Source organism: Phyllobates terribilis, unplaced genomic scaffold, assembly GCF_046119375.1.
Source record: "Phyllobates terribilis strain yellow unplaced genomic scaffold, ASM4611937v1 Scaffold_12__6_contigs__length_324123572, whole genome shotgun sequence".
Taxonomy (NCBI): domain Eukaryota; kingdom Metazoa; phylum Chordata; class Amphibia; order Anura; family Dendrobatidae; genus Phyllobates; species Phyllobates terribilis.
The window spans coordinates 181,742,582-181,759,811 of record NW_027362772.1 but is presented as its reverse complement, the minus strand read 5'-3'; the positions used below and the strand labels follow the sequence as shown (position 1 = coordinate 181,759,811).

Sequence of the window (17,230 nt, the reverse complement as noted above, 5' to 3'; positions counted from 1 at the left end):
AATTCTTGCTGGTTGGTAGGTGATCAAATACTTTTCATGCAATAAAATGCCATTAATTATTTAAAATTCATACAATGTGATTTTGTGGCTTTTATTTTTAGATTCTGTCTCTCACATTTGAAGTGTACCTACGATAAAAATTACAGACCTCTCCATTCTTTGTAGATGGGAAAACCTGCAAAATCGGTAGTGCATCAAATACTTATTTTCCCCACCGTAGGTGCAAGCTAGACTTGGGAGCAGAATCTAATACCAGTTAGAGAGTCTAGACTTCAGGTGTTCCAAGGTGGTGATTTCTGGAGTACTCTCGGATCAGTCATGATCTTGGACGTCTCAGCGTAACCACATAAGCTAAATTGAACACAGGGTACCAAAGGATTATCCAGAGACCTAACCAAGGACATATTCTGGAACTGGAGCAGATGGCTGTTGGACCAAAGAACAAGTCAGAGGCTAGACTGGAAACTGAAATATAACCTAACCACAGGAGTAGCGAAAGATGACCTAAATACACACTGTAGTCAAGGACCTGCCTAGAGAATGGAACAGATGGAAGATGAACCAAATAACAAGTTAGCAGATAGATCAGAATTAACAAATTTACTCACAGTAAGGCAATAAGTTTGATACATCAGCTTATGTGAGGGAATGAGCTTAGTGGTTTCAACATTTTCCCTAGAGGCAACTTTTTGAACAGAAATAAACAACTGGTACCTGCAATAGCCGTCCGCCACTTGAGACACTTTGCTGACAAATGCAACAGTCTGCTTATAGACTCCTCTGGTGCAGTTACTCCTTACCCCTCTTGTCCACTTAATTCCTTGCATATCTGACAGAAAGACTCTTAACTGTCAAGAATTGGTCTCAATGTTCCCCTTTGCTGTGGCAATCCTCACCCCTTTTCTAATGGAGGGACTCTGATACAGGTGGGCAGGTCTCCTTCATTTGAGACAAATGACACTGACTGCTGCTCAGGTTAAAGCTTTTATTTATGCTTCATTCTGACCCTCATTAAGTTCCTGGAGTGATGCACCTTAACATTGGGTACTACTCATCCTCACTTGCTAGCTTAATATGGTGCAAGCAATTCTGTGCTGTACAGCTTTTTTTTCTTTGCTTGTCTTCACCACCAATATAACTGTCAAGAATTGGTCTCAATGTTCCCCTTTGCTGTGGCAATCCTCACCCCTTTTCTAAGGGAGGGACTCTGATACAGGTGGGCTGGTCTCCTTCATTTGAGACAAACGACACTGACTGCTGCTCAGGTTAAAGCTTTTATTTATGCTTCATTCTGACCCTCATTAAGTTCTTGGAGTGATGCACCTTAATATTGGGTACTACTCACCCTCACTTGCTAGCTTACTAGGGTGCAAGCAATTCTGTGTTGTACGGCTTTTTTTTCTTTGCTTGTCTTCACCACCAATATACGTCTAATGTCCACTGGTGTGAAAACCATGACTTGTATGCTTTCTGGACACTGCTAGGGACTTTAGGATATATGCCAATGCCAACCCAAAGCGGCCCAACTTTGTTTAACAACACAAGTTAGGTTTGTTTTTGTACTGCAGTGCTTATGGTCTGGTAACTAAGGGCCGCCACCATACAACTATTCTCTGCCTCCATTTCTTTTTCCTCTGCTGTTACTATGCCACAACATTCAGCATAGAATTTTATACGATAACCCTTATGGTTCATGTCTGTGCTCCTAAGGGCTTCACTGCCTTCTTTAGAATACCCATTTTTACATAGTCATGAATTAGTTCACTGTAGGAGAAATCGCTTATTGAACTGTATTTTGGTTTCATCATACTATTGTCCTCCTTTACTACTCACATATTACTCTTGGATTATTTGTGTTCTACTTTCACAGATATATGCTATTATTTTTACAGGTTTAGTAGACTCTATCCCTATTTTCCATAGACGAGATGCTGCATAGATATTGAGTAAATTTTATATATATTTTGTGATAGTAAATTTACATTTAGGTCTGTATTTCTTGATCATTACAACTTCGTTTATGGCAGGCATCGCTGTAGAGCTGCGTGTTTCTTCATCAGCAATTTTGAATATGTTTTAAATTGCTTTTAACTTTGTAGTTTTTGTTTTGGTATTTGATCAATATTCGATTAATTATTTGTATGGATTTGGTGTGTGCATTATGTTTTATGTTCTATATTTATCATAGTCCTGTACATCATTTTTAGAATTAGAAACAATAAACATATTATACATGGCACTGCAACGAGGCATAGCTAACTAAAAAGGGCATTATACCAGCTAGCAATAGCACATTGCTGGCAGTACACAGCAAGCATGCTATAACATAATTAATGCACATAGGATGGTATATAATGACATTTGCATAGCAGTATAAGAAACTTTATTTTACACACCTGTCCCAAATATCCTGGGCTCTGCTTCCTTCACTTCAGTCCGCTGCCCTCAGTTGTGCTCCACGTCAAGTTTTGCAGGTTACCCGGAGTGGCTCGGTGACGTCATCTCCATGATCCTATTTAGGGGCCATTAGGACACACAACTGCATCTTAGGATTGAGATTCAAGACTTTAGCTTGGTGTACTTGTGACGCCTCTTACTCGAAAAAGCCCTTTAGTTTACCCTGGGAGATGGGGGACTCGGAGTCGGGTCCTGTGGTGGAGAGTTGGGGTGCAGCCGTGGCCCGGACCCGACCCCTGCTCAGGGCCGTCACATTAAAAAGGATGGTGTGGGCTTATCCAGGTTGAGTGGCTGATTTACGACTACGCCACCTGTGGCACCTGGTGAAGGCCACCAGCGCCGCTGCTGTCCACTGAGGCATGGTGTTATGGCGGCCAGAGTTATTACTACTCCCCACAGGTGGAGCAAGGCCTCAGGGCAGAGGGACAGGATGGAGGGGGTAGTAGTAGAGGAGAACGGATGCCGCGTTGCGCGGTGTGGCGCAGAATAAACAGTCCGGAGGCCATAGGGGTGAACTTCCAAGGCTTTACTCACTTTAGAGAAGGCAGAAGGAAGGCGACTCCCTGCTCCCCACGGAGTCCTGCGGTCACCAGGGACGGGGGTCCGACAACCTCTGAGTAAGTCCAGCGTTCAGTCGGGACCCTACACCAGAGTCTGAACTACAGACTGAATACTTTCCTGTCCTTGTGTGTGCAAATAGGCCGGGTCTCCCTCTGAGCTCCTCTCAGAACAAGGGCACGGGTGGCAGCTCCGCGCCGTCCAATACCCGGTGGGATCCTCTGGGCCTACCGGGCTTTCCCGACCAGGACATGGAGTAGCAAGGTCGGGTGTCGGGGGCCGGTACCCCTCTTGCAGCCGGACTCCCTCTGAATAGATCAGCATGGCGAGGACAGGTGGCGTACACCGCTCCGTCTGCATCCTGCCTGGGATCCATTTGCCGTGGAGCCACACTCTTAAGCTCCGGGCCTTCTTGGTCCTGGTCTTTGACGGGGTCGAGACATTCCTTGTCTACAACCTACCCCTCGTCCCAAGGCCGGGGCACGAGGGCTGTGTCTCCCTCCGATGCGGGCCCACACAGGATCCGCGTTAGGGTGGGAGGCCACAGTTCACTCAGCAATTGACAGCATAAAGACAGTCAAAGGGCTAGGCTAAAGACGATCAAAAGACCAAGACCAAAGATGGCTTTTTTATTAAATATGAAATTTAAAGTGTAACTAACTTGTAAGTCCTCCACCCTCACCCACTAACTGGTTCCCCTAACTCTTGGTTCCCCAGTCTCCCTGTAACCAGGGGAGCTGCACCTAGTGCATACTAGCTCCCTCTGGTGGAGAAATGTGGTGTTGGATGCAAAGGTTGGGTCACGACTATCACACTGTTCTTACCTCAGAGGTGGAACACCACACTCCATTAGAGAAGTGCAGCATCTCTGTGGCGGTCGAACACTCAGGGGCGCCACATACTCCCCCCTTCTCTGCACATCGTTCTTGAATTTGCTAAATTCCCTGCTGACTTCCAATTCATCTGTCCTGCTTCTCACGTGATTCCTGAATGTGCCAAGTTCTTGCTTCCCACATGCCATCCTGCCAGCAGAACCAATGCCCAGGGTCCATATACCCACCCGGACCTGGGGCTCAGTGGGTCCACTTCACCAGTTGAGCCTCATACTTCAGGTAACCAGCTAGTACTTCCACCACAACAGGGTCAATGGTATCTCCAAGCAACCAAAAGGATTTGGGCACTTCATATGGTTCATATGGCATCAGGGGCGTAACTATAGTGGGTACAGGGGTTACAGTCACACCGAGCCATGGAGTCCCTATGTGAAGACCAATGCTATAAAAGTCCTGAGATACTTGGGGACCATGTTGGAGATTTTACATTGGGATCCACAAACATCAAGTTATGCCACTGTATAGCATCTTAATTTTGTGGACCCATTTTCATCCTTCTCAGACCACATGTGATGGAGTTTGCATGAAGGCTAAGATACAATGAATATGTAAGGACCTCAGTGAGGGACTGAACCTCAGATAAAGTGGAACCTGTTATCAGATCAAAATTGACCAGTTTTTGCTCTTTTCTGGGAGGGTGTCTCTAGGCTACTCTGCATAATTACCCTTTGAACCATGCCCCCTTGTAAAGAGCATAAAAACTAACACTAAATAAAAAAGGCCCCATCTCTGGAACCGTATGGCAAACTAAAAAAAACAAAACCTAATTACCTAGGGGAGCAGCGGGAATAAAATAAGAGCAAAAACTGGTCACTTTAAACCTAGTGACTGGACCTCAATAGGCTACGTTCCATCAATGAGTTTTTGATGTTGCAGATTTTCTGCACCTATTAGGAAAATAAGGTTACTTTGCATTTTTTTCATTGCATTTTTTGAGTGTGTTTTTTTACATGCATTTTTGGACGTTTGTGCTGCGGACTAGCACAGGGACATTATTTTACTCTTCTGTTTTATCAGCCGCTCTGGTCTGCAGTGTATTTTAAGTTCACGTTCACACGTTCAGTATTCGGTCAGTATTTTACATCAGTATTTATAAACCAAAACGAGGAGTGGAACAATTAGAGGAAAAGTATAATAGAAACACGTCACCACTTCTGTATTTATCACTCACTCCTGGTTTTGGGCTACAAATACTGATGTAGAATTCTCACCAAATACTGAACATGTGAACGTGGCCTTATACTGTGACTACTATTTTACTTCCAGGACTGTGGCCCGCTATTCCTGAGGATCAGGACTGGGATCAGCTCCTCATTCTCTGCTTCTGGGCCACCACAACATCTGATTAATATGCCACGAGTGTCCTTTTTCAGGACATTAGGATGAATTCAGAGTTACAAATTACAGTTTGCAATAAATGCATTTTCCCCTTAGTGTCGTGAATTGATTTTTTTTCTCTTTCCGCTATCTCGTCGTCAGGCAGCCCCTGATATTAAATCGCAGAGCTCAGCTTCTTTATGAACTGTGAGATGTGCACAGGATCAGAATAAGCCAGACATCTGCAATTTAATTTGTGCATCCATTTGTTAAATTACCCCAAGGGACGGCCGGCATCAGGTATGGAAATAGTCAATGCAGAAGGCATGTTCCGTATCAGAGACGTCTGTGAGACAAGAGCGAGCGGGAATGTGCGGCTGCAGATTATTACATACCTAGGTTAAAGCAGGACTGACTAGGTGGAAGAATATGAGTTGGAACCTTGTAATTTTTTGTCAGTCGTAGCTAAGCTTTCCTTCACCTGAAGTGAAGATACTGTTCCATCCATTATATCCTATCACCCTGATCAAGGCCGAATATCTTGGTGACACCATTAGCACCCAGCACCCGCTGCAATCGTCCCAGTTCAGAAAAATGTCAGACACAGCTCTGCTTAATTTTTATGCTTTTTAAGGGGTAGTCCGCTTTTACCCAACTTTTACCCATAGGCGCTGTTATGTGTAAAAAGAACTTTAATCACCCTCCCCGCGCATAGCACTGTGTTTCTGTCGATCTCCCAGTCTCTGATGATTGACAACAGTGGTGATGTCACGTGTACAGCACTGCAGCCAATTACTGTGCTCAGCGGCTCTGGCGATCTAAACGGCACAAGCTTAGTGATTGGCTGCAGTGCAGTGAACAGGGACCGGGGGAGCAGCAGACGCACAGCGCTGGACCCAGGGAGGTTGAATAAGGAATCTTTGGTTTTTACGCATAAATAAGCCTTTGGGCGAAAGTTGTTGAAAGGGTCAAGTTTGGTGTCGAGGAGCTAAATAGGGCCTTGTCGAACTATATAAGAAGTATAGTTCACTCCCGTATGTTCCTGCCCTAATGTCAGTCATTGGGGTGTAGAAAGCTTAGGCGTGGGCTTGGGGTGCTGTCTTGTAGATTTCTCACCTTCTCCATGTGCTTGTCACATGTAGGAACATTGTGGTCTTCCATGTGGCTGTGCAGAATCAGGGATTCGTCCAGCTCTTGACTTTCAAAATACCAAGTGGCACATTCCAACCAGAATGTCCATTTTCTGCCCAAACAGGACAATTGGGTGCTATATACCTAACATAACAATGCTCTATCCTTGGATGCAACGTGGGATACATACCGGAGTGCAAAATTACCCCTGGATTAACGGATTGGGTTTTCACTGCTGTGCAGCCATATGCAAGAATAGGCTCCCAATGTCAAGTGTCAGCCAGAGTCAGGTAAAGCCACCACTTGCAGCATGGTACATGTTTCCTACTGGGTTGCCAACAGTCCAGAAATTTTTGGACAGTCCATAAAAATAAGGCACTTTTTAGCTCTGTAATGAAATAACGGAGGCGTCCAGGATTTTTTTGAGACTGAAGAAACTTAGGTTATTATAACCGTTAAATTGATTGTCCCACAACTGAAACTTATCTAATAATTGTCTATGGGACTGATGGAGACAGCTCATTACAATAGACAATGACATCAACGACATGATGCGTCCATCAAACTGCCTGATCTTTGCAGAATGTGTTTCCGCTATTCCAATGATGGTGGCTGTACCCCACTCCAGCGGACATTTGGCTTCGGGAATGATGATTGGGGCAACCATAAATGGCAGATCTCCGTTTTAGCAGCAATTGTATATGGATGTGGCTTTGTGTGTATTTATATCTTTGTTTATGGGATCTAAGGGGTAAAGTTTCTCCTTGTGGAGAGTGACAAGCTGGGCCTGGCATGTCAAAGTGAAGAGACTAATAGGCTATGCAGTGCTCCTCTTGGAAATTAAATATGCAAATTGCCTCTTCAGAGAGGAAGAGCACTTGAACTCTAGTGCCACCTATGAAGGAGCAATCCTAAAAGTCAATATTGACCGTTTAACGAGCCTTGCCATATGACTTATGCTCAAAGCGAAACCAGAATCTTTGTTTATGAAATGCACGGACTGCAGAGAATAGAATAAAACTTACGCCATCAAGTTTATATTAGAACTCAAAAGTAAAATGGAATAATGGAGCGAACACGGGTAATTCTCCGAGCTTGTAAGTGGAACCGCACACAGCATCCATTGTCTTGGTGCAAGATGATACGACCTGGGGATTAGACAGACTCAGAGATTCTGAAGTCTGTCTCCTGGGCATTGCGCAGACTGCCAGATGATGGAGAGGATTTGTTGGGTTCAGTGCAGGCTGAGGTCCTTCCCATGGAGCCTCCAGGAATACTGTAACTACTGCACCTACTGGACAACATGCAATGATGATAAGATCCACAGGAAAAGTATGTCACATCCTTCCAAAGACCCCCACAACACAAAAATAAGTTGTTGCAGCTCAGCTCTTGTCATTGAATAGAGATATATAAATGGAGGGAGAATGTTCACAGGTGTCGCACTGTTTTCAGAAAACAACAGCCATGTTTTTCTAATCCTAGACAGCCCCTTTTAAATCGAAACACAATGATCTTTCCCCAGAGATAAGCTGCTTCAGAGAAACCTGGACGCCGCTTCTCCTATTCTCCCGGGTCTGTTTTAAAGTTGCAGCAGAAAGGTGTTTACTATTGCCATGCTATTTCCTGTTTTAGTCTCGATTCATAAAAAGAAAACGGTTATACAGATTTTTTGGATCATATTGCATTTTTTAGGATAAAATTTTTTATTTATTTTAATTTTATTTTTTTCAGCGGCCTGCAATTCCGGAGTCTGTTTCAATGGAGGAAATTGCGTTGAAGGATCTGCACAGAGGTGTCTATGTCCTGCTGGCTTCCAGGGACCTCGCTGTCAATATGGTAGGTGGAAAGAGACTAGATTGTAAAGATCATTTCTGATATGATGGGACAAAAATCTAAATCTTCAGGCCCCTCTTTCTCAACTGGTAGGTTATGGTCAGCAAAATTTAAAAAAAATTGTTATGTATCCTACACATATACAGTCCTGCACATCATTATTGGCACCCATGAAGTTTAGGTACATAATGTGGAATATCTCCTGAAAAAAAATGAATCAAGTGAAACAGTTTTTTTGTATAGAGACTCGTGTTAAATACAAAAGAGCAAATGATAAATAATAATTTAAAACAAAAAGCAATGGGAGGGAAAAATAGAAAAACCTAAAGCTTGCTGTGTCACTGGTATTGGCACCCTTTACATTAATTTAGTATGGAAATATGGAAACACATTTTGACTCGTCTGAGATAAATCACAAAAGAGATTCACCTGTGATTAATTGTTGGTGTCCATGTGACATGAATTAGCCAATGAATGATGACTTCAGTGTTTTAAAAAGCCACATGGTAGGCCCTGTTCCTTTGTCACAATGGTGAAGACAAAGGAGCTGTCTGAGGACATCAGAACTGCTATTATTAGCAAACACAAGTTTCCAAAGGGTATAAGACCCATCTCCAAAAAACCGTGGTATCCCAGTTTCAGTAGTTTGCAATGTTATTAAGAAGTTTGCCAAGCATGGAACTGTCAAGAACCTTCCTGGACATGGAAGATAGAGGAAAATTGGCAAGAGATGTCTTCGAAAGTTGGTGCGAATCGTGGAAAAAACACCACGTCAAATATCCAAAGACCTGAAGACCAACCTGGAACAGTCTGGGGTCATGGTTTAAATAAGTACCATACGCCGCACACTAAACCAAGCAGAACTTTATGGGCAAAAGCCAAGGAAGAAGCCATTTCTAAAGAAAAGACATAAAAAAAACGACTGACCTTTGCCAAAGAGTAACTTGACAAACCACAATCCTCCTGGGAAAATGTTCTGTGGACAGATGAAACAAAAATAGAGCTTTTTGGCAATGCAAAACAACTATTTGTTTACAGACGGCGCGATGAAGCTTATAAGGAAAAGAACACCTTACCAACTGTTAAGCATGGTGGAGGATCCATAATGCTGTGGGGTTGTTTGGCTGCATCTGATACTGGAGGCCTTGATCGTATCACAGTACTCTTGAAATCAGAGAATTATCAAGAGATTTTAGACCGAAGTGTCCTACCCAGTGTAAGAAAACTTGATTTGAGTCGAAGATCATGGATCCTCCAGCAAGACAATGACTCAAATCACACATCCAAAAGTACACAGAAATGGTTGAAAAAGAAAAAATGGACTGTTTTAAATGGCCAGCAATGAGTCCTGACCTCTATCCCATTGAAAACCTTTGGGGTGAGCTGAAATCTGCCATTGAGAAAAAGAACCCTGCAAACATTCAACAGCTTGAACAAACTGCAAAGGAAGAGTGGGAGAAAATTCCAGCTGAGAAGTGCAAGAAGCTTGTAGATGACTACAAGAAACGTTTGGAGGCTGTCAGCAATGCCAAAGGGTGGGTGTGCAACCAAGTATTAATTAGGGGTGCCTTTATTGCTGCACATGCTGTTTATTCTCTTTCTTCTTTGAAATTGCAACATTGTAGTTGAAAAATGTTTTATTGTTGTATTACTTTGGGCCACTAATTATAAAATCCTGAGGATATAAATTTGATAGATTTCTATTTATTTCTGAAGATATTGTATAGTCTATGAAGGGGTGCCAATAATGGTGAGCACTGTATGTAAATATATATATATACAGTACAGACCAAAAGTTTGGACACACCTTCTCATTTAAAGATTTTTTTGTATTTTCATGACTGTGAAAATTGTACATTCACACTAAAGGCATCAAAACTATGAATTAACACATGTGGAATTATATACTTAACAAAAAAGTGTGAAAAAACTGAAAATATGTCTTATATTCTAGGTTCTTCAAAGTAGGCACCTTTTGCTTTGATGACTGCTTTGCACACTCTTGGCATTCTCTTGATGAGCTTCAAGAGGTAGTCACCGGAAATGGTCTTGCCACAATCTTGAAGGAGTTCCCAGAGATGCTTAGCACTTGTAGGCCCTTTTGCCTTCACTCTGCGGTCCAGCTCACCCCAAACCATCTCGATTGGGTTCAGGTCTGGTGACTGTGGAGGCCAGGTCATCAGGCGTAGCACCCCATCACTCTCCTTCTTGGTCAAATAGCCCTTACACAGCCTGGAGGTGTGTTTGGGGTCATTGTCCTGTTGAAAAATAAATGATGGTCCAACTAAACGCAAACCGGATGGAATAGCATGCCGCTGCAAGATGCTGTGGTAGCCATGCTGGTTCAGTATGCCTTTAATTTTGAATAAATCCCCAACAGTGTCACCAGCAAAGCACCTCCACATCATCACACCTCCTCCTTCATGCTTCACGGTGGGAACCAGGCATGTAGAGTCCATCCGTTCACCTTTTCTGCGTCGCACAAAGACACGGTGGTTGGAACCAAAGATCTCAAATTTGGACTCATCAGACCAAAGCACAGATTTCCACTGGTCTAATGTCCATTCCTTGTGTTCTTTAGCCCAAACAAGTCTCGTCTGCTTGTTGCCTGTCCTTAGCAGTGGTTTCCTAGCTGCTATTTTACCATGAAGGCCTGCTGCACAAAGTCTCCTCTTAACAGTTGTTGTAGAGATGTGTCTGCTGCTAGAACTCTGTGTGGCATTGAGCTGGTCTCTAATCTGAGCTGCTGTTAACCTGCGATTTCTGAGGCTGGTGACTCGGATAAACTTATCCTCAGAAGCAGAGGTGACTCTTGGTCTTCCTTTTCTTGGGCGGTCCTCATGTGATCCAGTTTCTTTGTAGCGCTTGATGGTTTTTGCAACTGCACTTGGGGACACTTTCAAAGTTTTCTCAATTTTTCGCACTGACTGACCTTCATTTCTTAAAGTATTGATGGCCACTCGTTTTTCTTTACTTAGAATTTGTATTATGGCAAGAAAAAAGCAGCTAACAGTCTATTCAGTAGGACTATCAGCTGTGTATCCACCAGACTTCTGCATAACACAACTGATGGTCCCAACCCCATTTATAAGGCAAGAAATCCCACTTATTAAACCTGACAGGGCACACCTGTGAAGTGAAAACCATTTCTGGTGACTACCTCTTGAAGCTCATCAAGAGAATGCCAAGAGTGTGCAAAGCAGTCATCAAAGTAAAAGGTGGTTACTTTGAAGAACCTAGAATATAAGACATATTTTCAGTTTTTTCACACTTTTTTGTTAAGTATATAATTCCACATGTGTTAATTCATAGTTTCGATGCCTTCAGTGTGAATGTACAATTTTCATAGTCATGAAAATGCAAAAAATCTTTAAATGAGAAGGTTCTTTCCAAACTTTTGGTCTGTACTGTGTATATGTATGTGTATGTATGTATATGTATATGTATATGTATATATATATATATATATATATATATATATATACATATACATGCACACACACACACACACACTATATTGGTCTATGTAATTATACATAGACTTCAGGAGTACTAAGGTGTTAATTTTATTCATTTATCTACTATCACGTAGCACAATACAACTTTTAGGTGGAGAGTAAATGGTTAATTTCAGAATCCAAATTGTTTTTAGTGCTTAGTTATTAAATCAATGAAAAGCCGGTAGATTATATTCCCGATAGATTCAACTTCACAAACAATTATATATTTTTTTTGCCTACTTCAATTTACAATTCAATTTGATTGTATCACATGGACATGAAGATGGGACATGGTTATTTGCATTCTTCTGTACTCTGAGATAATTTATGGCTGTCTTCAAGAAATACGTCCGTCTCTTTCACTGGAAGCTGAGTCTACTTGTATGGTAAATTGTGGTAAATTGCACCCCATCAGGACTAGTTTAACAGTGCCATAAAAATCAATACATTGTTATCAAAGGATTCAATGCCAATCAGAATACGTAGAAGATGCACCTCAGGGGCGGGTCTTATGTAAAGCCTTTTTCCAGATAATTCATTAAAGTGTCTTGAAAATGCATTGCCTTATGGAAATTCTGTACTGATTAGAAAAGCATACTGCCATTTTACTTCTTACTGACCTAATTAAGTTACAACAATGGCTGCTTGGTTTCTCTACCATCTTGGATTATTCATTTGTTCATGGTGGGAGCAGTGTGGATTTATTGCAATGTAGCAGTCACACAGTGACCGGGACTATGGGAGCCAACCAGGTCCTTAGAACCACGGGCACCCCAATATAGCCCTGTCCCCTGGATTACTCCTGAAGGTGGACACGCCGGGTTTGCGTGCCTTGCTTTGCTATTTCAACCCTTATCTGTCCCCTCCCTCATCCAGGGTAGTGGGAAGCAGCCGTGTATAGGAACTAGAGATGAGCGGTGTTCGACTAGAACTGTTCGCCAATCTCAAATTCGAGCTGTTTTGGGCGGTGTTCGAGTTGTTCGACGAACCCGAACGATTTGCAAAAAATTCGGCTGTTCGAGGTTATGTTTGATAACTGTTCGTGCACCAAAAGCGTGTCCTGCATGTCTGGCGCTATTTAGAGCACCAATCATGCAGGAATTGTCTGCCACTCACTTTAATGCCACAGCCATGGTGGTTGTGGCATTAGAGTGATTGCCCAAATCGATGGGAACTGTGCTCTCAGTGAAACATGAAAAGCCGGCAATGCAGCAGCGGCGTACACCGGTACCTGACAATTTAGAACCGAAAGAATAGAGCTTCACACATAGATTAGATAGATAGAAACATGTCAGTCACATATATAAGAAGTACAGTGACAGTGTTGCTTACTGTACTTGTCATTTAGTGTAAAGGATTTATTAAAAAAATATATTAGTGTTTTCATGCACCGTCTCTTTAAAAAAGCCGGCCGGCAATTCAGCAGCGGTACCCGACAATTTAGAATGGAAGGAATAGAGAATCACACATAGATTAGATAGATAGAAACATGTCAGTCACACATATAAGAAGTACAGTGACAGTGTTGATTACTGTACTTGCCATTTAGTGCAAAGGATTTATTAAAAAAAATATTAGTGTTTTCATGCACCGTCTCTTTAAAAAAGCCGGCCGGCAATTCAGCAGGGTACCCGACAATTTAGAATGGAAGGAATAGAGCATCACACATAGATTAGATAGATAGAAACATGTCAGTCAGATATATAATAAGTACAGTGATAGTGTTGGTTACTGTACTTGTCATTTAGTGTTAAAATAAAGGATTTATTTTAAAAAAAATTGGCGTGGGGTTCCCCGTAATTTTAGGCTCTAGCGGAGGTTAAGCAGACAGCTGGGGCAGATGTTTGAAGCCTGGGAAGGGGTAATACCCACGGAGCTTCCCAGGCTACTAATATCAGCCCCCAGCTGAATGCCTAGCCTTTACTAGCTATTAAAATGGGGGACCCCCCAAAAAATTGACGTGGGGTCCCCCCTATTTTAATAACTAGCAAAGGCTAGGCAGACAGCTGGGGGCTGATATTAATAGCCCAGAAAGGGTGCCATGAATATTGGCCCCCTCCCAGGCTAGAAACACCAGCCGCCAGCCGCCCCAGAAATGGCACATCCATAGGATGCGCCAATTCTGGCACTTAGCCTCGCTCTTCCCACTGCCCTGTAGCGGTGGCAGTGGGGTAATAGGGCTGGGGTTGATGTCAGCTTATAATGCCAGCTGACAGCAAGCCCAGGTTAGTAATGGAGAGGCGTCTATAAGACACCCCCATTACTAACCCCGTAGTCAAAGTTAAAAAAAAACACAAACACCCAGAATAAAGTCCTTTAATTGAAATAAAGACACAATTCTTTATTGTTCTAAATTAAACCATACTTACAATCACGCCCATTCCAGCTGAAGCCAACGATCCCCTGCAATAAAAGAAAAATAATAAAGCAACATAATACTTACCTTTCCATGGTTCCCACGACAGCTTCAGCTCTGCTACATCGAGATGACTGGCTGGACCACAGCAGAAAGCTGCCATCCAGCCTGTCATCCCGCAGACACTGAGAAGCGCAGGCTTGCTTGCGCTCCTCCGCGTCTCTCTGTGACGGCATCCAGATGAGCCGAATTCATGTCCAATGAACTCGGCACACCTCATGCACGTCACTGACAGCGTGGGAAAATTCTCACGCTGAAGCGCTGAGTGCAGGAGAATTCTCCCACGCTGTCAGTGACGTGCATGAGGTGAGCTCATGTCCAATGAATTCAGTTCACCTCATGCACGTCACTGACAGCGTGGGAAAATTCTCCTGCACTCAGCGCTTCAGCGTGAGAATTCTCCCACGCTGAAGCGCTGAGTGCAGGAGAATTTTCCCACGCTGTCAGTGACGTGCATGAGGTGAGCCGAGTTCATTGGACATTAACTCGGCTCATCTGGATGCCCTCACAGAGAGACACTGTGGAGCGCAAGCAAGCCTGCGCTTCTCAGTGTCTTCGGGATGACAGGGTGGATGGCAGCGTTCTGCTGCGGTCCAGCCTGTCATCTCGATGTAGCAGAGCTGAAGCTGTCATGGGAACCATGGAAAGGTAAGGATGATGTTGCTTTTATTATTTTTCTTTTATTTCAGGAGATCGTTGGCTTCAGCTGGAATGGGCGTGACGGTAAGTATGGTTTAATTTAGAACAATAAAGAATTGTGTGTTTATTTCAATTAAAGGACTTTTTTCTTGGTGTTGTGTTTTTTTTAAATACTTTACTAGAAATTCATGGTGGTCATGCCTAATATTGGCGTGACCCCAAGAATTTCGGGCTTAGGGCCAGCTGATAATGCCAAGCTGGCCCTAACCCCTTTATTACCCAGTGAGCCACCGCACCAGGGCCCTGGATGAGTTGGGTACAGCTCCAGAAGATGGCGCTTCTATGAACGCGCCATTTTCCGGTGTGGCTGCGGACTGCAATTTGCAGCGGGGGTGGCCCAGAAAGCTTGGTCCTCCCTGCGCTGCGGATTCCAGCCCCCAGCTGCCTAGTTATACCTGGCTGGACACAAAAACAGGGCGAAGCCCCACGTCAATTTTCTTTAAATTATTTCATGAAATAATTAAAAAAAAAAGGTCTTCCCTATATTGTTGTGTCCGGCCAGGTACAAATAGGCAGCCGGTGGTTGGGGGCAGCCCGTTCCTGCCTGCTGCACCTGACTGGACACAAGTATAGTGCGAAGCCCCACGTCAATTTTTTTTAAATTATTTCATGAATTTCCTGAAATAATTAAAAAAAATTGAAGTGGGGCTTCGCACTATTTTTGTGTCCAGCCAGGTACAACTAGGCAGCTGTGGGCTGGAATCTGCAGCGCAGGGAGGCCCAAGCTTTCTGGGCCCCCCCCCCCCCGCTGCAAATTGCAGTCCGCAGCCACACCGGAAAATGGCGCATTCATAGAAGCGCCATCTTCTGGCGCTGTACCCAACTCATCCAGGGCCCTGGTGCGGTGGCTCACTGGGTAATAAAGGGGTTAGGGCCAGCTTGGTATTATCAGCTGGCCCTAAGCCCAAAATTCATGGGGTCACGCCAGTATTAGACATGACCGCCATGAATTTCTAGTAAAGTATTTAAAAAAAACACAACACCCAGAATAAAGTCCTTTAATTGAAATAAACACACAATTCTTTATTGTTCTAAATTAAACCATACTTACCATCACGCCCATTCCAGCTGAAGCCAACGATCTCCTGAAATAAAAGAAAGATAATAAACCAACATCATCCTTACCTTTCCATGGTTCCCATGACAGCTTCAGCTCTGCTACATCGAGATGACTGGCTGGACCGCAGCAGAACGCTGCCATCCAGCCTGTCATCCCGCAGACACTGAGAAGAGCAGGCATGCTTGCGCTCCTCAGTGTCTCTCTGTGACGGCATCCAGATGAGCCGAGGTCATGTCCAATGAACTCGGCTCACCTCATGCACGTCACTGACAGTGTGGGAAAATTCTCATGCTGAAGCGCTGAGTGCAGGAGAATTCTCCCACGCTGTCAGTGACGTGCATGAGGTGAGCTCATGTCCAATGAACTCAGCTCACCTCATGCACGTCACTGACAGCGTGGGAAAATTCTCCTGCACTCAGCGCTTCAGCGTGAGAATTCTCCCACGCTGTAAGTGACGTGCATGAGGTGAGCTGAGATCATTGGACATGAACTCACCTCATGCACGTCACTGACAGCGTGGGAAAATTCTCACGCTGAAGCGCTGAGTGCAGGAGAATTTTCCCACGCTGTCAGTGACGTGCATGAGGTGAGCTGAGTTCATTGGACATGAGCTCACCTCATGCACGTCACTGACAGCGTGGGAGAATTCTTCTGCACTCAGCGCTTCAGCGTGAGAATTTTCCCACGCTGTCAGTGACGTGCATGAGGTGAGTTCATGTCCAATGATCTCAGCTCACCTCATGCACGTCACTGACAGCGTGGGAAAATTCTCCTGCACTCAGCGCTTCAGCGTGAGAATTCTCCCACGCTGAAGCGCTGAGTGCAGGAGAATTTTCCCACGCTGTCAGTGACGTGCATGAGGTGAGCCGAGTTCATTGGACATGACCTCGGCTCATCTGGATGCCGTCACAGCGAGACACTGAGGAGCGAAGCAAGCCTGCTCTTCTCAGTGTCTGCGGGTTGACAGGCTGGATGGCAGCGTTCTGCTGCGGTCCAGCCTGTCATCTCGATGTAGCAGAGCTGGAGCTGTCCTGGGAACCATCGAAAGGTAAGGATGATGTTGGTTTATTATTTTATTTTTATTGCAGGAGATCGTTGGCTTCAGCTGGAATGGGCGTGACGGTAAATATGGTTTAATTTAGAACAATAAAGAATTGTGTGTTTATTTCAATTAAAGGACTTTATTCTGGGTGTTGTGTTTTTTTTAACTTTCACTATGGGGTTAGTAATGGGGGTGTCTTATAGACGCCTCTCCATTACTAACCTGGGCTTGATGTCAGCTGGCATTATAAGCTGACATCAACCCCAGCCCTATTACCCCACTGCCACCGCTACAGGGCAGTGGGAAGAGCGAGGCTAAGTG

At 44.0% G+C, this 17,230-nt stretch overlaps 1 protein-coding gene across 1 annotated transcript in view; it reads left to right on the top strand.

The window, feature by feature from the left end:
• The window catches only part of MEGF6 (multiple EGF like domains 6), a 536,046-nt gene that overhangs the window by 103,970 nt on the left and 414,846 nt on the right, over positions 1-17,230 (top strand). The window contains exon 4 of the mRNA XM_073656500.1: positions 8,091-8,195. Coding sequence (XP_073512601.1) covers positions 8,091-8,195 — 105 coding nt within the window. The remainder of the gene's footprint in view (positions 1-8,090; positions 8,196-17,230) is intronic.